The sequence below is a fragment of the Pelobates fuscus genome, chromosome 9, assembly GCF_036172605.1.
Source record: "Pelobates fuscus isolate aPelFus1 chromosome 9, aPelFus1.pri, whole genome shotgun sequence".
NCBI classification, from domain to species: Eukaryota; Metazoa; Chordata; class Amphibia; order Anura; family Pelobatidae; genus Pelobates; species Pelobates fuscus.
Window position 1 is genome coordinate 170588756 of NC_086325.1, and position 24358 is coordinate 170613113.

Consider the following 24358-nt stretch of genomic DNA (forward strand, 5'->3'; position numbering starts at 1 on the left):
ACCTACACAGTGCATCTAACGTGTGTGGGAGCCTGGAGTGTCCCTTTAATAATATAAACCCACCCGGTATAACTAACTGCAACCTAACCTACACAGTGCATCTAATGTGTGTGGGAGCCTGGAGTGTCTCTTTAATAATATAAACCCACCCAGTATAACTGTAACCTAACCTACACAGTGCATCTAATGTGTGTGGGAGCCTGGAGTGTCCCTTTAATAATATAAACCCACCCAGTATAACTAACTGTAACCTAACCTACACAGTGCATCTAACGTGTGTGGGAGCCTGGAGTGTCCCTTTAATAATATAAACCCACCCAGTAGAACTAACTGTAACCTAACCTACACAGTGCACCTAACGTGTGTGGGAGCCTGGAGTGTCCCTTTAATAATATAAACCCACCCAGTATAACTAACTGTAACCTAACCTACACAGTGCATCTAACGTGTGTGGGAGCCTGGAGTGTCAGCCTTAATAATATAAACCCACCCAGTAGAACTAACTGTAACCTAACCTACACAGTGCACCTAACGTGTGTGGGAGCCTGGCTTGTCCCTTTAATAATATAAACCCACCCAGTATAACTAACTGTAACCTAACCTACACAGTGCATCTAACGTGTGTGGGAGCCTGGAGTGTCCCTTTAATAATATAAACCCACCCTGTATAACTAACTGTAACCTAACCTACACAGTGCATCTAACGTGTGTGGGAGCCTGGAGTGTCCCTTTAATAATATAAACCCACCCAGTAGAACTAACTGTAACCTAACCTACACAGTGCACCTAACGTGTGTGGGAGCCTGGAGTGTCCCTTTAATAATATAAACCCACCCAGTATAACTAACTGTAACCTAACCTACACAGTGCATCTAACGTGTGTGGGAGCCTGGAGTGTCAGCCTTAATAATATAAACCCACCCAGTAGAACTAACTGTAACCTAACCTACACAGTGCACCTAACGTGTGTGGGAGCCTGGCTTGTCCCTTTAATAATATAAACCCACCCAGTATAACTAACTGTAACCTAACCTACACAGTGCATCTAACGTGTGTGGGAGCCTGGAGTGTCCCTTTAATAATATAAACCCACCCAGTAGAACTAACTGTAACCTAACCTACACAGTGCACCTAACGTGTGTGGGAGCCTGGAGTGTCCCTTTAATAATATAAACCCACCCAGTATAACTAACTGTAACCTAACCTACACAGTGCACCTAACGTGTGTGGGAGCCTGGCTTGTCCCTTTAATAATATAAACCCACCCAGTATAACTAACTGTAACCTAACCTACACAGTGCATCTAACGTGTGTGGGAGCCTGGAGTGTCCCTTTAATAATATAAACCCACCCAGTACAACTAACTGTAACCTAACCTACACAGTGCAGTTAACGTGGAGTGTGGTTTCACGCAGTAACAGTGTAGAGTATTCACAATGACAGATGATTTGTGGTTTGCTACCTACGTGGATTTTACCCTGAATTATGCAGTAATGGATAAATTCAAGGTCTCCATATGAAATGCGTTCATGCGCTGTATCTCACCTTCACATGCAAGGAACCCTGTGACGTCCAGCACATGTTCAGCCGCATGGTAGGAGTTTCTGGCATTTGATCCACAACGAGGTCTAAAATCAATTCACTCTCCCCAACAGACACCAAGCACACGCCCTGCAGGGTCCGGAGGAGGCTGCAGAATGTGGAGTCCCTAAAACAGAGACAAGGTATAGGTGGAGGCTGAGATACAGGGGTGGGAAGCACAGAATGGGGTATTAGTGGGGGCTTCTCTCACCAAAGCACAGCTTGGATCCAGGTGTCTACAAACTCCTCAAGTCTTCGGATCTCTTTCTCCAGGTCGTGGATACGAGTCTGGCACAGATCTAAACATTTCCCCTTTTTCACCACATGATCCTGTAAAATCTGCAGTTCCTTCTCTGTCTTCAAGTGAAAGAAGGACCGGAGTAAAAAGAAGAGAGAAGGAGTGGATGACAGATAAGGTTTCTGCTGGTCTGGGAGTTCTCCTCTGTTCCAGCCTTCATTGAGAAGCTTCTCTCTAAAGCTCTAATTCCTGTCTGTGATGGAACCCATACTGCTCTTATAACAATATCATTGGTGCATTTTAAGGAGATAAAACCTGCACCAGATACGCATGTCAACTGCTTTGTAATTTAATGAGAATTCCAACACAATAAAAAGCAGGGGTTATTTGTCTTGTGGCCCAGTCTGCATCTGACAGGCAGAGCTTTCACAATAACAATGATTTATATAGCACCAACATATTCCACAGTGTAGTACAACAACAATGAATTTTAACAGTCGGTGAAGGGAGTCATGCGATGATGGAATTAGGTAATCTGTATGGAATAAGTGGGCACGCTAAGGGAGGTTACAAGGGACAGACGCCTGTGGGAAACAAGCACCTTGTCGTACCCCCAGAATCCTCCATAAACCTGTGTGATATTGTCTTGCACATACAGCTTTTGGTTACTGGCTTTCCTTTACACAATGAAGCTGTGTGCTGTCCAATCCCTGCACTGGGCTTACTCCTTCTATTGCACAGTCTCCCGTCACGCAGTGTCTGCTGGAAGACCGGTGCTCTGTGGAACGGAGGGCACTAATTTAGGGCACTGAAGGTTGTGCCGTGATGACCCGAATGCAGGTTTTCCCATTTGAAAAGGCTACATTTTCAACCAGCAACACATCACTGCAAATGGATGATTAGAACAGGTGTGCCCAAAACACGTCCCTGAACAGCTTGTAATGCGAGGAGCCCATTACTTACTGTGGTTTTTCTGCACAGCTCCCTTGCGCACCCCCCTGAGTGAGCCGGCAGCTAGGATATGACCTCATCCTACCATTGGCATCATAACTGGATGTGCAAAGGACCTGTACAGAAGAAGCACCGTGATCCCATTACAGCAGCAACCACTGGCCACAAGGGAGAGTAGCCACACTAGCCCTGCCAGAGCAAGGTGTGGAGGCTGGGTGGATCTCAATTACTAAACATGGGTTTATGCCAGTAATTATGTGTGTATGTGATTGTGTGTGTGCATAGGTCTGTGATTGTGTACAGGTGTGGTTGTGTGTGTGTGTACACAGGTGTGGTTGTGTGTATGATAACAAATAAGGGAGTTATCTACTAAACAAAAGAAAAAGAAAAAATTAGAAAAGGGTTTTTGAAGTTTTATTATATAAAATTAATTATATTATATTATATAGTTTATATGTGGCCCAAGACAATTCCTTTTTGCTCAGTGAGGCCCGGGGAAGTTAAAAGGTTGGACGCCTATGCATTAGAAGATCTATTCTAACTATACTACACTATGATGTTCTTTCTGGTTGTGTTAATATGTCTGTATATTATTAGGTAACCATAACTTACTGTGTGCGCTGACACCTTTATCGGTTTATTTAATATGCAGTGATGACACAAATGCTGGTTTTCCAATCTGGAAAAGCATGCTACCAGATGATGCATTTTAAACAAGTTAAAGGTAAACTATAGCCACCAAAACAACTGTAAGGGGCACTATAGTGTCAGGAACACAAAAGTTTATTCCTGACACTATAGTTCTAAAACCACTGTTTAGGTTTCCGGCCCCCATACTTTGGGTTAGAAAGGTGAATTACGCACATTTTCCCAGCGCGGGGCTCCTTGCGTCTGGCCCCGCTCTATGAGGAAAGTTCAGTGTCTCCATGCAGAGGGTGGAGACACTGAATGTCAGTCACACTGTGCAGCACTGCCCCAGGAAGCACCTCTAGCAGCCACCTGAGCAGTGGCCAGTGGAGTTATCCGTAGGCTGTAATGTAAACACTGCATTTTCTCTGTAACAAAACTTGCTAGTGCAAAAAGCCTGAAGGGAATAATTCTACTCACCAGAACAAATACAATAAGCTGTAATTGTTCTAGTGACTGTAATGTCCCTTTAATAAATCAATTTTAGTATATAGATCATGCCCCATGCAGTCTCACTGCTGAATTCTCTGCTATTTAGGAGTTAAATCCCCGTTTCTACAGCCCTAGTCACACTACCCCTGGCTGTCATATAGCCAGTATGAAAAAATTTAGATTTTCACTGAAATCTTACAGCACAGTATGTTAACAGAGCAGGAGATAAGAAATTCTACATTAGACTGCACAATAATCTCTCTTTTACAGGAAGTGTTTATGGAAGGCTGTGCAAGTCACATGCAGGGAGGTGTGACTAGGGTTCATAAACAAAGGGATTTAACTCCTAAATGGCAGAGGATTGAGCAGTGATCTAGACTCCATAACAGCTTCATTAATACGTTGTTTTTATGATTTGAATGCCCCTTTAAACCTGTAAGTCTCTCTGTGTTAAAGGGACTATGTAGCTCCCTCTGCCCCTCCCCCTACCATAGCTGGGGTTAAAAAAAAACCAAAAAAAAAAACATCCCTTGTAAGACTTACCAGATGCCAGTGCTGATCTCCCTTGGCGCTCAGCCTCCTCCTAATGCGCAGGAGCCGCAATCGTATTAGACCCTCCCCATTTGACAGACGCTGGATGTCCTCATGCAGAGTGTAACAAAACCCCATATTTCTTTGTCCCAGTTATTTTTCCCTACGTTTGGTAGACTAATCCACTGAACACCAACCACCCCCTGGCTCATTTAACTTCAAAGAAACCACAAACCTATGTGCTCTCTCTGTGTGGCCGCCATTCGTATAACTAAACATCACCTGTGCTAGAAAACAGCGGCCATCTTGTCTCCCGAAAGCAGGCAGCAGTACCTGGTTGTCAGGTGTCTGGAACTCTAACACGGAAACTTGACTCCGCGAACACTGGTGATTTGGTACGAACACCTGCTTCCTTACACTACAAGCAAGGAGAGCGCTGTTCGGTAGGATTGTTCTCATGAACAAGGTGAACAATCGCTACCTATGAGCCAGGGGAACCGTTTGACATTTGTTTTAGATTTGGGCATACGCCACGTGTGCGGTCGGTCAAACGTTTATCCCGGTGACGATTCGGCTTTGTTTGTGGGATCTGAGCGCTATTTGGATATGTTGGGTGCTCAGATCCAGGTGTTCCGGGGATATAATATTTGTGGGGGTTCCTAAATGTGGTATTTTATGTTCTAGTGCCTGAGAGATAATTAATTTAAGCAAAGTACACTCTCCCAGACACAGAAACTCCTGGGCTTCTTTTGCTGGAGACCCCATGATGGGAGTCTGTGTATAAAAGTAGGTTATCTGGCCATAAGACATTACAGTTGTACCCTTCAAGTCTCGACCTTAGGATTTCGGAAGAGTACGAACCAGCGTACTATGCGAATGGGTAATCAGTTAAGCCTCCACGGAGTGTGCAAACTAACAGTGTATATGAACTACAAGGGGTTTGTTACACAGAGCGTCGCCTAGCAAGCAGGAAGTGCCTCTAGTGGTTATTGAAAGCTACAACAGTCTCTCTCCCTGTTATCTTATTTGTGAGAACAAAGGCAGCGGGACTTGCTCGTCGAGTGTCTGGAACTAAAATCGGACACTTGACTTCCTGAACACTGGATCTACATTTCCCGAACAGCAATAAGAACGCTGTTCAGTACTTTTGTGCATTCGAATGAGGGGAACAATTCGTGGATTTATTCGCTTTTTAAGACTTTTCGAATAAGACCGGCAAAACCACTAAAACTTGTGGAACTGTTTTGGGCAGGAGCCCCGTGGATAGCCGGTCACCTAAGAATTCCATAAAATTTGAAAACCCCTGAACTGATCTGGGTGATTTTTGGATATGTTGGTCACCCAGATCAGGGCTATCAGGGTATACCATATGTTTTAAGGGGTGTTCTAAAAGTTGGGGAAAATTGAGAATTTTCTGCCTGGCGATAATAAAGTTACTACTTTATCAGCCTTAATTATCTCCAGGTCTAGGGGAGGGAATTATATGTTTGTACTGGGAGTGTTTAACTATTTCTGTGCTTATGATTGGCTATACGATTTATGTTTCTGTGGGGGGTCCCCTTGCACGGGGACTTAAAAAGTCAGTGTGGTATCATTAAACTTCAGTTCTGTTATACCATTCATCTAGACCTGTCTGCTTTACTAAGGGAATCTACTTGGGAAGCTGTTGTTCGTATGGCAGTTACCAATTTTATTTTGTCGAACGGAGAGTTATAATTCACTACCACTCTGGCCGTTTGGGAGGAAACTACCAAATAGGTATTGGATATACCAGGTTTCCTTACACTTGCCACAACTATATTACGTTATTATCACTGGATAAATCTCCAGCAAGGGGAGAATAATGTGCCACATTGTGTGCCATGTAAGAAGCAGGATGGGATCATTGACGGCTGGCAGGGATTCAGTTTGCAGGAGGGTACATTTTTTTTAAAATTTCCCAGAACAAATATTGATCTTTACGTTCCCCCAGAGAGGCAATGTTTACACCGCAGAGACTATCCATCTTAGTGTCCCTCCATATTCTACATGTATAGCAGCGTAAAATTAATCATTTCACACGCACCATACTAATCAACTCAAATTATTGCATTACTGATCTTGTCGCCAATATAAGGAGAAAACAAATAATATTCTGGTCACATGGGATGGGTGGCAGAGAGCTAGGAGGGGTATTGATGGCCTGCGGTGCAATGTGATTGGCTGATATGGGGATATTTATGAGCTAGCACAGCATAATGTGATTTTATATCAGTAATGTTTAATAAATCATCAATACCTGTTGTTTCAGCATAGCTTCTGCCATTTCCCTCTGAAAAGGAAAACAAACATTTGAAATAAGAGGAAGACATTAGCGCTGCCGTGGCCTTAAACTGACCGGCTCCCGCCGTGGCCTTAACCTGACCGGCTGCCGCCGTGGCCTTAAACTGACCTGCTGCCGGTACTGTTGGAGCGCACACTCCAGGCGCTCTTTGCCCTGGCGCAGACGATGTTGTTTCTGGAGGAGTTCGGGGAGTAATTCCTTAATGTCCTTTACTTTCTCATGGTACTCTGCCTTCAGCAACTTCCAACTCTGTTTTACCTCTTTCACCTCACGGTCTGTGGGGAGCAGACACTCACACTCAGTACCTTGGGGGCTGGTGTGGGCACTCAGTACCTCGGGGGGGTGGTGTGGGCACTCAGTACCTCGGGGGGGTGGTGTGGGCACTCAGTACCCCGGGGGGGTGGTGTGGGCACTCAGTACCCCGGGGGGGTGGTGTGGGCACTCAGTACCCCGGGGGGGTGGTGTGGGCACTCAGTACCCCGGGGGGGTGGTGTGGGCACTCAGTACCTCGGGGGTGGTGTGGGCACTCAGTACCTCGGGGGTGGTGTGGGCACTCAGTACCTCGGGGGGTGGTGTGGGCACTCAGTACCTCGGGGGGTGGTGTGGGCACTCAGTATCTCGGGGCTGGTTTGCGCACTCAGTATCTCGGGGCTGGTTTGCGCACTCAGTATCTCGGGGCTGGTTTGCGCACTCAGTATCTCGGGGCTGGTTTGCGCACTGTGGCAAACTTAGCCACTTGGGACTACAAGAGACGTTCGTGCATTGGACAGCTCTCGGGACCCTGAAAATGGTCCTACTTCATATTACTTAATATATGTGAATAGGAGCATTCGTGTGCCAGCGGCACGAAAAGCCACCAGCATTCAACTGGGAGTTTCACGAACAGTACCCTGCAAATCTGTTTGTGTAACGAAATACTGCGGAATGGGAGACCACCCTGCTATGATCGAGTGTCTCCCATTAACCAAGTTGCAACATTGTTTCCATCACTTGCTAATAGGATTCGTGGGTGGCCGCCGTTCGTATACCAAACACGTGGCGGCGGCCATCTTTGTTCGCTAAAAGTACAGCAATGTTTGGTCGTCGAGTGCCTGGAACTAAAACCAGCTACACGATTCCCAAACTCCGCTGTACTTCCAGACCGTTCGGGTAACTCGCTCTTTCGGTAAAATAAAGCCTTTCACATTTTCTTTCGTTTAAACCCCGGTTCAAATAAAAGTGTATATCGTATGACATTCGGTTATTTCTGCAGGGATCTGAACGGTATTTCGTCAGAATACCCACTCAGATCCCCGCAATCCAATGAGGGGTCATTCGTATAATTCTGCTGTAAATTGCCTATTGTGGCGGAACCAGCCTCGCCACTGGGCATAAGACTGATTGCCAGCCTCCTGCCATGTTACTATGGCCCCTGGGAGACTTTGCCATGTGTAAGCATTATTTGGATTTTGAAACACATTTTCTGCCCCTTTGAATACATGAGAAGGTGTGCCCCTCCCCCGTTTCCTGTCTATTGTTATTGATCTGAGCGCTGTTTGGATATAGTGAGCGCTCAGATCCAAGCTATCTGGGGATAGGTTGAATGTGGGGGTTCTGTTAAGTATAATAGGAATTATGTATTTTTATGTGTTTTTACTGTTGTTATGAATAGAGCCATTTTCTGTATGCTGGAGATAATTGGCTTACCACACCCAAGCCATGCTTGCAGTCGGTCACAAAGAGACTTCCAACTAACTTTTGACCCACTGGACCAATTTGTATGACTTTGATGTATGTTTGTATTTGGAGTATGCTGATTCTGAAAATGTAAGTTATGTGAATGTGATGCATACTTTTAGAGTTATGAATTGTAGCGAAAGCCACTTCGCCACTGTGGTTTGGAGGGGGCTGCTTGCCCGCCTCTTACCCTGTGACTACGGTCCCTGGGCGATTTGGCCCTTTATGCACGGTATTTGGGCATACTGTGGGTTATTGGGCTGCCCCAGGATTATGGGCCCTCTCATCAGCCCATACGAAACTTAAACCCCATGGCGTTTGAACTGTGTTTGTGGCATCTAAACGCTGTTTGGATATGTTGAGCGCTCAGATCCAAGCCATCTGGGGATAGGTTGAATGTGGGGGTTCTGTTTAGTATAACAGGAGTTATGTATTTTTATGTCTTTTGGTGGTTGCTGGTAACATGTGCTTAATGGAGGCTGTGTTTGTCCCTGGATATAATTAAATCAGCTTCTCCATTGTCTCCAGGATAGAGGATTCTGGGGAACTAGTTTGAGCTTCTAAAAACCATGCTTCCAGAAGGTCAAATGCACATTTGTACTAACTTTTGAACCCCTGGTCCAATTCGTATGATTTTTGAGTATGTTGTTCCCCCAAATGGATTGATTGTGTATATGTATTTTTATGCGAATGTGATGTATATTTTGGGAGTTATGAATGTTGTGTAAAAACTGTATTTTCCCTACCTAGGATAATTGTATTTTCCTGTGTGTACAGATAATTAGTTTACAGGTAGAGGGGAGGGCTATGTGTGGGATGTAACTATTGTGTGATTGGTTAATGTACGTTACTGTGTGTGTCCCTCCCCTTCATGGGAGCACCTAATAAAAAGGGCTGCAAGCTAGCAGCCAGAGAGTTCTATTTTTACCCTCAACTTGAGTCCTGTCTCTTATTGGGGGAATCTGCTACAAGGGATTGCTATGCTAGGCATATTCCCTTGCTATAATCACTGAGCTCTTGTAAGAGCTTGTTCCTGCTTCGTTCTGAAGGGAGATAGCTGCAGCCTGCGGTGCTTATGGTGTCTGGTGGAGTGCTTGGAGTCCTCTGGAAGCGCTAGGAGCATCTTTCAACGGAGGTACCCAGTCGGGGTGCCAGGCGATCCGTTACATTGGTGGCAAGCGGTGGGATGGCGTCCTAGTGCGAGGAGAAGCAGCTCAGAGACACCGGTAACGTGTGGAGTTGTGCAGCGTCCCTATCTTCAGCAACATAATGGAACCAGCAGTGGCTACAGCAAGCATGGCGTATAGCTACTCCGTACTAGAGTTTGGCACGATGGTAGGGTTGCGCCTGAAGTTTTACGGACCCAATCCAGAGGAGAAATACGTGCGGTTCGTGTGGGACATGGTGACCCGGAACCTACAACACAGGGCGTTGAGGGAAGGCCAGTGGGCACGTTGGGAGAAACTCCAGCCACAGGTAGAGTGGGACGAGGAAGAAACCGAGGTGGCCGGTGGAGATGGGACCGAGGTCTCTCTACCGGCCCTACAGGGATGCTGGGCACCCGGCCCAGATCCCCAGCGGCAGTATGTTTTACAGGGAGGGGAGACAGTCGGTCTCACTCCCCAGCGGCAGAATGTGTTATTGGAGGAAGAGACAACCGGTCTCCCTCCCCAACAGCAACCAGAGGTACCCGAGGTAGAGGACCTCATAGACTGGTCCTGGGAGGACCCCCTGCAGGCAGGTGGAGATGGGACCGAGATCTCTCCACCGGCCCTACAGGGATGCTGGGCAACCGGCCCAGATCCCCAACTAGAGCTGGAGTTACAGAAAGTGGAGAGCATCGACCTCCCCCCCCAGCAGCAGCCGGAGTACCAGGGGGAGGTAAGTGATATTTCTCCTCCCCAGTCAACTCCTTTGTTCCCTGACCCCCCAGCAGAAGAGCTGGCAACTGGGCAGAGCGCCGCTGGCCTCTGTCCTCCCTTGTTTCCTTCCCCTGAGCCTGACTTTCTACAGGCTGCCTCAGCGGAAGAGCTGGCAACTGGGCAGAGCGCCGCTGGCCTCTGTCCTTCCTTTTTTCCTTACCCTGAGACTACCCCAGCTCTGACCCCGGAGCAGAGCACATCGGGCATCTGGCCCCCAAGTACTCACAGCCATTTGCCCAGCAAGGCCGAGGCTGCCACAGTTTCACCCCACAACTTGGGTCCTACAGGCCAGTATGACTTATTGTTGGGGGGCTATTCTGTGAATTCTTTATTGTGGGGGGGCTACACTGCTAAATTTGTTTTGTGGGTGGGCTACTCTGCTAATTTTGTTTTATGGGTGGGCTGCCCGACTAATCTAGGTACTGACCGGCAGAAGGTCAGGTACCTGGTTAGTCTACCCCCGAATGGGAAGATATGTAGCGAAAGCCACTTCGCCACTGTGGTTTGGAGGGGGCTGCTTGCCCGCCTCTTACCCTGTGACTACGGTCCCTGGGCGATTTGGCCCTTTATGCACGGTATTTGGGCATACTGTGGGTTATTGGGCTGCCCCAGGATTATGGGCCCTCTCATCAGCCCATACGAAACTTAAACCCCATGGCGTTTGAACTGTGTTTGTGGCATCTAAACGCTGTTTGGATATGTTGAGCGCTCAGATCCAAGCCATCTGGGGATAGGTTGAATGTGGGGGTTCTGTTTAGTATAACAGGAGTTATGTATTTTTATGTCTTTTGGTGGTTGCTGGTAACATGTGCTTAATGGAGGCTGTGTTTGTCCCTGGATATAATTAAATCAGCTTCTCCATTGTCTCCAGGATAGAGGATTCTGGGGAACTAGTTTGAGCTTCTAAAAACCATGCTTCCAGAAGGTCAAATGCACATTTGTACTAACTTTTGAACCCCTGGTCCAATTCGTATGATTTTTGAGTATGTTGTTCCCCCAAATGGATTGATTGTGTATATGTATTTTTATGCGAATGTGATGTATATTTTGGGAGTTATGAATGTTGTGTAAAAACTGTATTTTCCCTACCTAGGATAATTGTATTTTCCTGTGTGTACAGATAATTAGTTTACAGGTAGAGGGGAGGGCTATGTGTGGGATGTAACTATTGTGTGATTGGTTAATGTACGTTACTGTGTGTGTCCCTCCCCTTCATGGGAGCACCTAATAAAAAGGGCTGCAAGCTAGCAGCCAGAGAGTTCTATTTTTACCCTCAACTTGAGTCCTGTCTCTTATTGGGGGAATCTGCTACAAGGGATTGCTATGCTAGGCATATTCCCTTGCTATAATCACTGAGCTCTTGTAAGAGCTTGTTCCTGCTTCGTTCTGAAGGGAGATAGCTGCAGCCTGCGGTGCTTATGGTGTCTGGTGGAGTGCTTGGAGTCCTCTGGAAGCGCTAGGAGCATCTTTCAACGGAGGTACCCAGTCGGGGTGCCAGGCGATCCGTTACATGAATATTGTGCACAACTGTATTTTCCTGCCTGTGATAATTACATTAGACCATTGTGTTCAGTAATTATATCACAGGCAAAGGGGAGGATTTTGTGTGGGAGTGTCTGAGTGTATTTTATGTATTGATTGGTTGTACTTCAAAATCCTGTGGGCGGTACTAGGTTTGTAGAATGAGCATAAAAGCAGAGTGTTTGAATTAAAGTTTCAGTTCTACTTCACCCTCAATTTGGAGTGCAGTCTCTTATTGGGGGAATCTGCTACAAGGGATTGCTATGTGTAACGGACCGTTTTGCTCACCAGAGGTTAAAAACCGTTTAGGCGATATTCCCCTTTCCAGATGCACAGGTAGCTACTGTAAGCACCAATCTCACGAACTGCAAACTACACGAATCCTGGAAACAGCTGAACAGGAAAAACCATACGAAAGGTTTACACTCCTGGCAATCAGCATACAATCCAATTCCCCCAAGAACGAGACGACATTTCGTTTTGAGGGTTAAGCAGAATCTGACTGTATTGGCACATCCAATCCACAAACATAGTACTGCCCACAGGGTTTTACAGAACAAGCAAGCAACCCGTACAATACACACAGACACTCCCACACAAAATCTTCCCCTCTGCCTGTGATATGATTACTGAACACAATGGGTGATATAATTATCACAGGAAGAGGAATGCAGTTTTTCCACATTATTCATAACTTTGAAAGTATGCATCACATTCACATAAAGTGCTTGGAGCCCTCAGGAATCGCAAGGACCATCTTTCAACAGAGGTACCCAGTCGGGGTGCCAGGTGATCCGTTACACCTATGTTATAGAATTTAATGTAAAAATGTCTGTTTTACTGTACCTACAAGTAATGTAATTATCTGTGCCTGGTTACGTCATTATCTTCCCTGTACAGTAAGGAATGCTGGGAAATGACCCTGCATGGTCAGTTTCCCCACACAGTCCTCCTGATTAAAACCCCTGCTGTAACAGTCTGGAAATCGGGGAATCGTATAAATTTGGTGACCTTGCAATAAAAGCTCAGTTGACTCCCAGTTGTGTCGTTTAGTCCTTGGGGAAGAGGGATTATACTGCGTTACCTGTGTTTTACCTGTGGAATCCTGACTACCGGCGAAGATATTGTGGATTAACCCCTGCTACTCCGCTACAGGCACTCAGTACCCCGGGGCCGGTTCGGGCACTCCCTCAGTACCCCGGGGCCGGTTCGGGCACTCCCTCAGTACCCCGGGGCCGGTTCGGGCACTCCCTCAGTACCCCGGGGCCGGTTCGGGCACTCACTCAGTACCCCGGGGCCGGTTCGGGCACTCACTCAGTACCCCGGGGCCGGTTCGGGCACTCACTCAGTACCCCGGGGCCGGTTCGGGCACTCACTCAGTACCCCGGGGCCGGTTCGGGCACTCACTCAGTACCCCGGGGCCGGTTCGGGCACTCACTCAGTACCCCGGGGCCGGTTCGGGCACTCACTCAGTACCCCGGGGCCGGTTCGGGCACTCACTCAGTACCCCGGGGCCGGTTCGGGCACTCACTCAGTACCCCGGGGCCGGTTCGGGCACTCACTCAGTACCCCGGGGCCGGTTCGGGCACTCACTCAGTACCCCGGGGCCGGTTCGGGCACTCACTCAGTACCCCGGGGCCGGTTCGGGCACTCACTCAGTACCCCGGGGCCGGTTCGGGCACTCACTCAGTACCCCGGGGCCGGTTCGGGCACTCACTCAGTACCCCGGGGCCGGTTCGGGCACTCACTCAGTACCCCGGGGCCGGTTCGGGCACTCACTCAGTATCTCGGGGCCGGTTCGGGCACTCACTCAGTATCTCGGGGCCGGTTCGGGCACTCACTCAGTATCTCGGGGCCGGTTCGGGCACTCACTCAGTATCTCGGGGCCGGTTCGGGCACTCACTCAGTATCTCGGGGCCGGTTCGGGCACTCACTCAGTATCTCGGGGCCGGTTTGGGCACTCACTCAGTATCTCGGGGCTGGTTTGGGCACTCACTCAGTAGCTCGGGGCTGGTTTGGGCACTCACTCAGTAGCTCGGGGCTGGTTTGGGCACTCACTCAGTAGCTCGGGGCTGGTTTGGGCACTCACTCAGTAGCTCGGGGCTGGTTTGGACACTCACTGTAGCGGAGAGCTGTTTTCTCGCAGCTATTCTCCACTTTAGATCCAAGGAGGGCTCAGGAACAAGTCATTAGTAAATCCACAGCAGAGTTTCCAGCAGGTAAAAAGGTACAGCAAAATCCCCACAGCACTCCCAATAACTGGACGACACACCGTTTCAGGAGTAGAACTGACAATCGTTTATTCCAAGGTTTCTTATAAAGCCTGCTCCCATGCAAGGGAGGGAACTACAGTAATTATGACAGTAACCAATGCAGTGCTTGTTACCTCCCACACATCTCCTCCCCTCAGAGTGAGTCATAATCCCCTTAACTTGTACAGTACTTTACCCCAAACTTGGATGTACCCCTAAACCATCACATATCCTTAATATTAGGGTACCGCTAGGTAGCCCTGATCTGGGTGAATATAATATCCAAAATTCACCCAGATCGGACCAGTGGTTCGGCAGTTACAGGCAGGTGAAGTTTGACCGACCGCACACGAGTTGGTATCCGAAAAGGGTTCCATGAGAATGGGCCCTGCGGTCGGTCTCCGTTCGGCAGTTAAAACAGACATTTATAATTGCCATCCATACTTTAATTCACCTAGATCAGGGGTAGGCAACCTTTTAGCGGCACTGTGCCGATATAGGATTGTGACGTCGCGTGGCGTGCCGATCCTATTTTTTTAAATTGAGGTGTGTATGCTGCCGTATTCTGCTTGTGTTATTTATACTGTAATTGCTTTGTATCGTTGTATTTGTGCGTATATGAGCCATTATATTGTATAAGTTCATTAGTAGTTTATGGTATCTTGTATGATACATATGAATGTGGGCTATGTATGAGGGCTGCTTGTGGAATTGTGTGTGTGGATGGATATGTCACATTGTGTGTTTGGTAGTGTGTGTGGGCTGTCCATATTATTTGTATGAGGGGAGGGTTATTCTGCATTTCTGTGTATATCTAGCAGTGTGGGTGGCTTCCCTGGGTTCCAGTGGGGACCATGCCGGCCAGGTATAGCTCAAGCATAGGAGCTGCAACAGCAACTGCAGGCTGCTCTACTACAGTGTGGATTCCTATTCACAAGTGCTGGGAGGAAGTGATCTGAGATCACTTCCCCTATGTGCTGCAATGCATAAATTGAGGATTGCTCTTCACCACCTCTTCGTATTAACAGATATCTGAAGTTTTACTGGGACTCCTGATAGGACAGAGCCTGTTTGGCTCTTGCAGCCTTGAGTGCCGTGCAAAGACACCTCGAGTGCCGTGCATGGCACTAGTGCCGTAGGTTGCCTACCCCTGACCTAGATAGTGATTCCCGCATTCGGTACTTTGTAACTACCGAATGGGGATTCGTTAGGTCTCTCCGTTCGGCAGTTACGGAGCTCTGGAGGTCTCAGCGGTGTTTGGTTGTTTGAGTGTCCGATTTGAGTTCCAGACACTCGACGACAAAACACCGCTGAGATTTTCATGCGTAAGATGGCCGCCGCCACGTGTACGCATGCCGAATGGCGGCCACCCAGACACACTGTTAATGAGCCGGTTAACTTGCGGTTTGGAGAGAATGTGAACCTTAATTGCTGGCACACTTCTCTCCGGGGTGGTCTCTCCGTTCGGTAGTTTCCATAAGTATATAGTACGGATGGAAACTACCGAATAACATACAATTCACATATTACATAGGCGAATAGCAATTTCAACATAGGTAAAAATATAAGGAATACAGTCACACAGGCATTTTGCAGGACAGGCTTACTGCGTTCCGCTACACTCACTCAGTAGCTCGGGGCTGGTTTGGGCACTCACTCAGTAGCTCGGGGCTGGTTTGGGCACTCACTCAGTAGCTCGGGGGTGGTTTGGGCACTCAATCAGTATCTCGGGGCTGGTTTGGGCACTCACTCAGTATCTCGGGGCTGGTTTGGGCACTCACTCAGTATCTCGGGGCTGGTTTGGGCACTCACTCAGTATCTCGGGGCTGGTTTGGGCACTCACTCAGTATCTCGGGGCTGGTTTGGGCACTCACTCAGTATCTCGGGGCTGGTTTGGGCACTCACTCAGTATCTCGGGGCTGGTTTGGGCACTCACTCAGTATATCGGGGGTGGTTTGGGCACTCACTCAGTATCTCGGGGCCGGTTTGGGCACTCACTCAGTATCTCGGGGCTGGTTTGGGCACTCACTCAGTACCCCGGGGCTGGTTTGGGCACTCACTCAGTACCCTGGGGCTGGTTTGGGCACTCACTCAGTACCCCGGGGCTGGTTTGGGCACTCACTCAGTACCCCGGGGCTGGTTTGGGCACTCACTCAGTACCCCGGGGCTGGTTTGGGCACTCACTCAGTATCTCGGGGCTCGTTTCCTCCCAGTTCGCGGTATCCGCTTTCTCCAAAAACTCCAGAAGGAAACGCAGTACTTGGAGCTGGCTGCACAGCATTTTCTGCTTGCGGCGCCGTTCCTGGGAATGTGGAGAACAGTTAGAGGAAAACACGGATATCACTGTCTGACGCCACTTTAACAATTCTGTATCAGTGTACAGGGATCACACAGTGTGTAATACACAGTCCTTCGCAGCGAATGATCTCTATATAAAACATTACACAGCACACGCTGTATGGTGGCCTCAAAATAGTTGAAGCGGCAGGGCCACATTTTCCTTTTCTTATGCCCTATATATGTTAAAGGATTTCCTATGGGCACTAAGCTCTCCTGCCCTCGATTTGCAGTACATCCTGAAAAACAAACATTTTTATCCTTGCGCTGACTTCATGCCCCTCTGACGTCACAAAGGGAAGTCTGTGATTGCACAGCTTTGCCAACTCACAGCACATGCAGCCACGGGGGAGGGAACAGGAAGCAATCTGGGAACCCCTGCAAAGGACAAGATCACATCTGTTGCTAGCACACTGTGCGCTGACGACAGACACAAAATATGCACAGAATTGACACTGGCAGTCCAGAACAGTTCTAGGCTACCAATGTCACGTGTACTGCGGGTGCAACTAGCCATACTCCTACCACCATAACCACTTCAAATCAATGGAGTGATCATGGTGGGTGGAATAACCTTTAATGATTACATCGTTTTGCTTCTCCTTCTTGGCTGCAGTTTGCCTTCTGTGGGATTGGTTTCTGACTGATGGATTGTGGGTAAATTACACTGGTCACACTCCCCATAAGTACTACAGCCCAAGTACTAAAAACGCGGTGAATTTTATATAGATAAAATAGAAGCAAATAAAAAAATAAAAATAAAAAAAAGTATTTGTCCCCCTCCCGAGTGACGCTGTTGAATAAATAAAACACCAAAATATCCTTTCACAATATCACAGTTTAAAGTGCTTCAATCGAAATAAAGTGCATTTAGATAGAATTGCACTAATTAGAAGTAATAAAGTGAGCTCCACTTCCCTCCCAAACCAAAGATCTCCTCAAATCTTCAATAAATACAAATACAATATATGGGGTAAATACAACAAATAACAGAATATCCATTGGCAGCATATTGAGCATTGTATTGGGCTCCCCTGGCTGGATTTACCCTATATATTGTATTTGGTGTTGCACACATGTTGGATTCTTACCATTGAATAATCCACTAACACTTTAGTTGAGATTTCACCATCTTCACTGTGATTCTGGTCCAAACATGAAGCCCTTATTACAGAGTCCAACAGCCTAGAGAAACAGAACATACATTTACATTGAATCCTGTTAACTCTCTCTCATCAGAACTAGAATGGTACTGGTGTTAATCCGACACTCCTCGGTATCCCCCCCCATGTTGCTGTTATTATTATTATTAATATTATGATATTTATATAGTGCCATCAAATTCCGCAGCGCTTTACAATGGGTGGACGAACAGACATGTAGTTGTAACCAGACAAGTTGGACACACAGGAACAGAGGGGTTGACGGCTCTGCTCAATGAGCTTACATGCTAGAGGGAGTGGGGTATAGTGACACAGTAACAGAGGGGTTGAGGGCTCTGCTCAATGAGCTTACATGCTAGAGGGAGTGGGGTAAAATGACACAAAAAGGTAAGGATAGTATTAGACTAGTGACAGTTGCAGAAGAGGAATCAGTCGGGAGCTATTAACAGTTTAATTGATACGCTTTTATGAAGAAGTGGGTTTTTAACAATTTTTTTGAAGAAGTGGAGACTGGGTGAGCATCTAACGGAGGAGGGAAGCGACTTCCACAGGAACAGTGCAGCCCTCGAGAAATCTTGAAGGCGAGCATCAGAGGTGGGAGTACGGACAGAAGATAGACGTAAGTCTTCAGCAGATCGTAAGGGCCTAGACACGACATACTTGTGTATAAGGGAGGATAGATAGGTGGGAGCAGCATTATGTAGAGATTTGAAAGCAAGAACCAGAATTTTAAATTGAGCTCTATATTTTATAGGAAGCCAATGTAGGGACTGACAGAAGGGTGAGGCATGGGAGGTGTGGGCGGACAGGAAGATGAGCCTCGCCGCCGCATTCATTATGTCAAAGTGTCAAAAGCCGCAGACAGGTCAAGGAGAATTAGGATAGAGTAGTGAGTAGATAGAGTAGATCATTGGATACTTTGGTCAGTGCCGTTTCCACAGAGTGCTTATTTCGGAAACCAGACTCAAGCGGGTCTAGCAGAGAGTTGGACTCGAGGAAGTCTGTCAATCTCGCATGCACAATTCTTTCAAGGATCTTGGATGCAAAAGGCAGTAACGAGATAGGACGATAGTTGGATGGGGAGTTAGGGTCAAGATTGGGCTTCTTTAGAATTGGGGTTACAGTTGCATGGCGATGGAAACATACCAGAGGAGAGAGAGAGATAGAGAATTTTAGTGAGATGTGGAGAAAGAGAAGAAGACAGTACGGATGAGATGCGAGGGAATTGGATCTAGGGAGAAGGTGGTGGGGCGGGAGGACTGGAGCAGAGCAGAAACCTCTTCCAATGTAGCGGGTGCAAATGAACATAGAACAGCAGAGGGAGTGAAGTTAGGGGAAGTATTGCAAGGGGAAGAAGAAAGATGAGAGATCTCTTCTCTGATTGTAGAGATCTTGTCAGTGGAGTGAGTTGCAAACTCTGAGGTCGGTCAAGTTAGTAGGTGGAGGAGGAACAGCAGGGAGAAGAAGAGGGTTAAACGTGTGAAATAGTCGTTTGGGTTCGCGGGAGAGTGTGCTTATGAGGGTATTGAAGTAATTAACTTTTGCAGAGGAAAGAGCCAAGCTGTATGAGCTCAGCATAAATTTATAATGGAGAAAGTCAGATGCACAGTGAGACTTTCTCCAACAGCGTTCAGCAGTTCTGAAGCATTTTTGGAGGTATCGAGTGAGCTTGGTGTGCCAGGGTTGTTGTTGGTGGGGGCGCCTGCGGCGTTTAAATGTACAAGGTGCCATGATGTCTAGTTGAGAGGAGAGGGTGGAATTGTAGAAGGAGGTTGCAGAACTAGGACAGGTGAGGTTTGAGATGGGTAAAAGGAGAGTTTGGAGATTAGTGGAGAAATGCTCTAGGTCAAGACATTGGAGGTTTCTGTGAGAGTGATGTTCAGACGGTGGTGTCAATTGGGTCTTAGGTATGCCAATGTCAAAAGTCAGCAGATGGTGGTCAGATAGAGGAAAAGGAATATTGGAGGCAGTACAGAGGTTGGTGAAGGCAAGATCAAGAGTGTTTCCTGCTGTATGGGTTGCTAAATTGGACCATTGCGTAAGGCCAAAGGAGGAGGTTACAGAGAGCATACAAGAGGCATCAGTGCATTTGGGGTTATTGATTGGAATATTGAAAATGTTAACCCGTTATTCCCCGGTATCCCCCCCCCCATGTTAACCCGTTATTCCCCGGTATCTCCCCCCCCATGTTAACCCGTTATTCCCCGGTATCTCCCCCCCATGTTAACCCGTTATTCCCCGGTATCTCCCCCCCATGTTAACCCGTTATTCCCCGGTATCCCCCCCCATGTTAACCCGTTATTCCCCGGTATCCCCCCCCATGTTAACCCGTTAATCCCCGGTATCTCCCCCCCATGTTAACCCGTTATTCCCCGGTATCCCCCCCATGTTAACCCGTTATTCCCTGTATCCCCCCCCATGTTAACCCGTTATTCCCCGGTATCCCCCCCCATGTTAACCCGTTATTCCCCGGTATCCCCCCATGTTAACCCGTTATTCCCTGTATCCCCCCCCATGTTAACCCGTTATTCCCCGGTATCCCCCCCATGTTAACCCGTTATTCCCCGGTATCCCCCCCATGTTAACCCGTTATTCCCTGTATCCCCCCTGTTAACCCGTTATTCCCCGGTATCCCCCCCCATGTTAACCCGTTATTCCCTGTATCCCCCCCATGTTAACCCGTTATTCCCCGGTATCCCCCCCATGTTAACCCGTTATTCCCTGTATCCCCCCCCATGTTAACCCGTTATTCCCCGGTATCCCCCCCCCATGTTAACCCGTTATTCCCCGGTAACCCTCCCATGTTAACCCGTTATTCCCCGGTATCCCCCCCCATGTTAACCCGTTATTCCCCGGTATCTCCCCCATGTTAACCCGTTATTCCCCGGTATCCCTCCCATGTTAACCCGTTATTCCCCGGTATCTCCCCCATGTTAACCCGTTATTCCTGTAACCCCCCCATGTTAACCCGTTATTCCTGTATCCCCCCATGTTAACCCGTTATTCCCCGTATCCCCCCCCATGTTAACCCGTTATTCCGGTATCCCCCCCCATGTTAACCCGTTATTCCCGGTATCCCTCCCATGTTAACCCGTTATTCCCCGGTATCTCCCCCATGTTAACCCGTTATTCCCTGTATCCCCCCCATGTTAACCCGTTATTCCCTGTATCCCCCCCATGTTAACCCGTTATTCCCCGGTATCCCCCCCCATGTTAACCCGTTATTCCCCGGTATCCCCCCCATGTTAACCCGTTATTCCCTGTATCCCCCCCCATGTTAACCCGTTATTCCCTGTATCCCCCCCCATGTTAACCCGTTATTCCCCGGTATCCCCCCCCATGTTAACCCGTTATTCCCCGGTATCCCCCCCCATGTTAACCCGTTATTCCCCGGTATCTCCCCATGTTAACCCGTTATTCCCCGGTATCCCTCCCATGTTAACCCGTTATTCCCCGGTATCTCCCCCATGTTAACCCGTTATTCCCTGTATCCCCCCCCATGTTAACCCGTTATTCCCCGGTATCCCCCCCATGTTAACCCGTTATTCCCCGGTATCCCCCCCTGTTAACCCGTTATTCCCCGGTATCCCCCCCCCATGTTAACCCGTTATTCCCCGGTATCCCCCCCCCATGTTAACCCGTTATTCCCCGGTATCCCCCCCCATGTTAACCCGTTATTCCCCGGTATCTCCCCCCCCATGTTAACCCGTTATTCCCCGGTATCCCCCCCCATGTTAACCCGTTATTCCCCGGTACCGGCTGGCCGAGTTCTCCATGTTCCCGAGATTTGAAACTTCCGCGCGCCTCGTGACGTCAGTATGAAGCGCCTCCTCCCAGTGAGATGGTCGCGCTGGTTGCTATGGAAACGAAATAAGAGGAAACATGGCGGCCATATTGTCGGAGACCAACCGGCCGCCTCACAGCAACAGAGTGCCAGAGGGAGAGTCATTATACAGAGTGCCAGAGGGAGAGTCATTATACAGAGTGCCAGAGGGAGAGTCATTATACAGAGTGCCAGAGGGAGAGTCATTATACAGAGTGCCAGAGGGAGAGTCATTATACAGAGTGCCAGAGGGAGAGTCATTATACAGAGTGCCAGAGGGAGAGTCATTATACAGAGTGCCAGAGGGAGAGCCATTATACAGAGTGCCAGAGGGAGAGCCATTATACAGAGTGCCAGAGGGAGAGTCATTATACAGAGAGTGCCAGAGGGAGAGTCATTATACAGAGTGCCAGAGGGAGAGTCATTATACAGAGAGTGCCAGAGGGAGAGTCATTATACAGAGTGCCAGAGGGAGAGTCATTATACAGAGTGCCAGAGGGAGAGTCATTATACAGAGTGCCAGAGGGAGAGTCATTATACAGAGTGCCAGAGGGAGAGCCATTATACAGAGTGCCAGAGGGAGAGTCATTATACAGAGTGCCAGAGGGAGAGTCATTATACAGAGTGCCAGAGGGAGAGCCATTATACAGAGTGCCAGAGGGAGAGTCATTATACAGAGTGCCAGAGGGAGAGTCATTATACAGAGAGTGCCAGAGGGAGAGTCATTATACAGAGTGCCAGAGGGAGAGTCATTATACAGAGTGCCAGAGGGAGAGTCATTATACAGAGTGCCAGAGGGAGAGTCATTATACAGAGTGCCAGAGGGAGAGTCATTATACAGAGTGCCAGAGGGAGAGTCATTATACAGAGTGCCAGAGGGAGAGCCATTATACAGAGTGCCAGAGGGAGAGTCATTATACAGAGTGCCAGAGGGAGAGTCATTATACAGAGAGTGCCAGAGGGAGAGTCATTATACAGAGTGCCAGAGGGAGAGTCATTATACAGAGAGTGCCAGAGGGAGAGTCATTATACAGAGTGCCAGAGGGAGAGTCATTATACAGAGTGCCAGAGGGAGAGTCATTATACAGAGAGTGCCAGAGGGAGAGTCATTATACAGAGTGCCAGAGGGAGAGTCATTATACAGAGAGTGCCAGAGGGAGAGTCATTATACAGAGAGTGCCAGAGGGAGAGTCATTATACAGAGTGCCAGAGGGAGAGTCATTATACAGAGTGCCAGAGGGAGAGTCATTATACAGAGTGCCAGAGGGAGAGTCATTATACAGAGTGCCAGAGGGAGAGTCATTATACAGAGTGCCAGAGGGAGAGTCATTATACAGAGTGCCAGAGGGAGAGTCATTATACAGAGTGCCAGAGGGAGAGCCATTATACAAAGTGCCAGAGGGAGAGTCATTATACAGAGTGCCAGAGGGAGAGTCATTATACAGAGAGTGCCAGAGGGAGAGTCATTATACAGAGTGCCAGAGGGAGAGTCATTATACAGAGAGTGCCAGAGGGAGAGTCATTATACAGAGTGCCAGAGGGAGAGTCATTATACAGAGTGCCAGAGGGAGAGTCATTATACAGAGTGCCAGAGGGAGAGCCATTATACAGAGTGCCAGAGGGAGAGTCATTATACAGAGTGCCAGAGGGAGAGTCATTATACAGAGAGTGCCAGAGGGAGAGTCATTATACAGAGTGCCAGAGGGAGAGTCATTATACAGAGTGCCAGAGGGAGAGTCATTATACAGAGAGTGCCAGAGGGAGAGTCATTATACAGAGTGCCAGAGGGAGAGTCATTATACAGAGAGTGCCAGAGGGAGAGTCATTATACAGAGAGTGCCAGAGGGAGAGTCATTATACAGAGTGCCAGAGGGAGAGTCATTATACAGAGTGCCAGAGGGAGAGTCATTATACAGAGTGCCAGAGGGAGAGTCATTATACAGAGTGCCAGAGGGAGAGTCATTATACAGAGTGCCAGAGGGAGAGTCATTATACAGAGTGCCAGAGGGAGAGTCATTATACAGAGTGCCAGAGGGAGAGCCATTATACAAAGTGCCAGAGGGAGAGTCATTATACAGAGTGCCAGAGGGAGAGTCATTATACAGAGAGTGCCAGAGGGAGAGTCATTATACAGAGTGCCAGAGGGAGAGTCATTATACAGAGAGTGCCAGAGGGAGAGTCATTATACAGAGTGCCAGAGGGAGAGTCATTATACAGAGTGCCAGAGGGAGAGTCATTATACAGAGTGCCAGAGGGAGAGTCATTATACAGAGTGCCAGAGGGAGAGTCATTATACAGAGTGCCAGAGGGAGAGTCATTATACAGAGTGCCAGAGGGAGAGTCATTATACAGAGAGTGCCAGAGGGAGAGTCATTATACAGAGTGCCAGAGGGAGAGTCATTATACAGAGAGTGCCAGAGGGAGAGTCATTATACAGAGTGCCAGAGGGAGAGTCATTATACAGAGTGCCAGAGGGAGAGTCATTATACAGAGTGCCAGAGGGAGAGTCATTATACAGAGTGCCAGAGGGAGAGTCATTATACAGAGTGCCAGAGGGAGAGTCATTATACAGAGTGCCAGAGGGAGAGTCATTATACAGAGTGCCAGAGGGAGAGTCATTATACAGAGTGCCAGAGGGAGAGCCATTATACAGAGTGTGCCAGAGGGAGAGTCATTATACAGAGTGCCAGAGGGAGAGTCATTATACAGAGAGTGCCAGAGGGAGAGTCATTATACAGAGTGCCAGAGGGAGAGTCATTATACAGAGAGTGCCAGAGGGAGAGTCATTATACAGAGTGCCAGAGGGAGAGTCATTATACAGAGAGTGCCAGAGGGAGAGTCATTATACAGAGTGCCAGAGGGAGAGTCATTATACAGAGTG

The 24358-nt window shown here is 48.1% G+C and overlaps 1 protein-coding gene across 1 annotated transcript in view; it reads right to left on the reverse strand.

Annotated features, from left to right (window-relative positions):
* LOC134572714 (uncharacterized) overlaps window positions 1–21483 on the reverse strand; it is a 32044-nt gene extending 10561 nt beyond the window's left edge. The window contains exons 1-7 of the mRNA XM_063431832.1: window positions 21411–21483; window positions 17583–17676; window positions 16339–16456; window positions 6852–7018; window positions 6699–6731; window positions 1793–1938; window positions 1546–1708 (exon numbers count right to left, since the gene is read on the reverse strand). Coding sequence (XP_063287902.1) covers window positions 1546–1708; window positions 1793–1938; window positions 6699–6731; window positions 6852–7018; window positions 16339–16456; window positions 17583–17676; window positions 21411–21430 — 741 coding nt within the window. The 5' untranslated portion in view covers window positions 21431–21483. The remainder of the gene's footprint in view (window positions 1–1545; window positions 1709–1792; window positions 1939–6698; window positions 6732–6851; window positions 7019–16338; window positions 16457–17582; window positions 17677–21410) is intronic.
* Between the last annotated feature and the right edge of the window lie 2875 nt (window positions 21484–24358).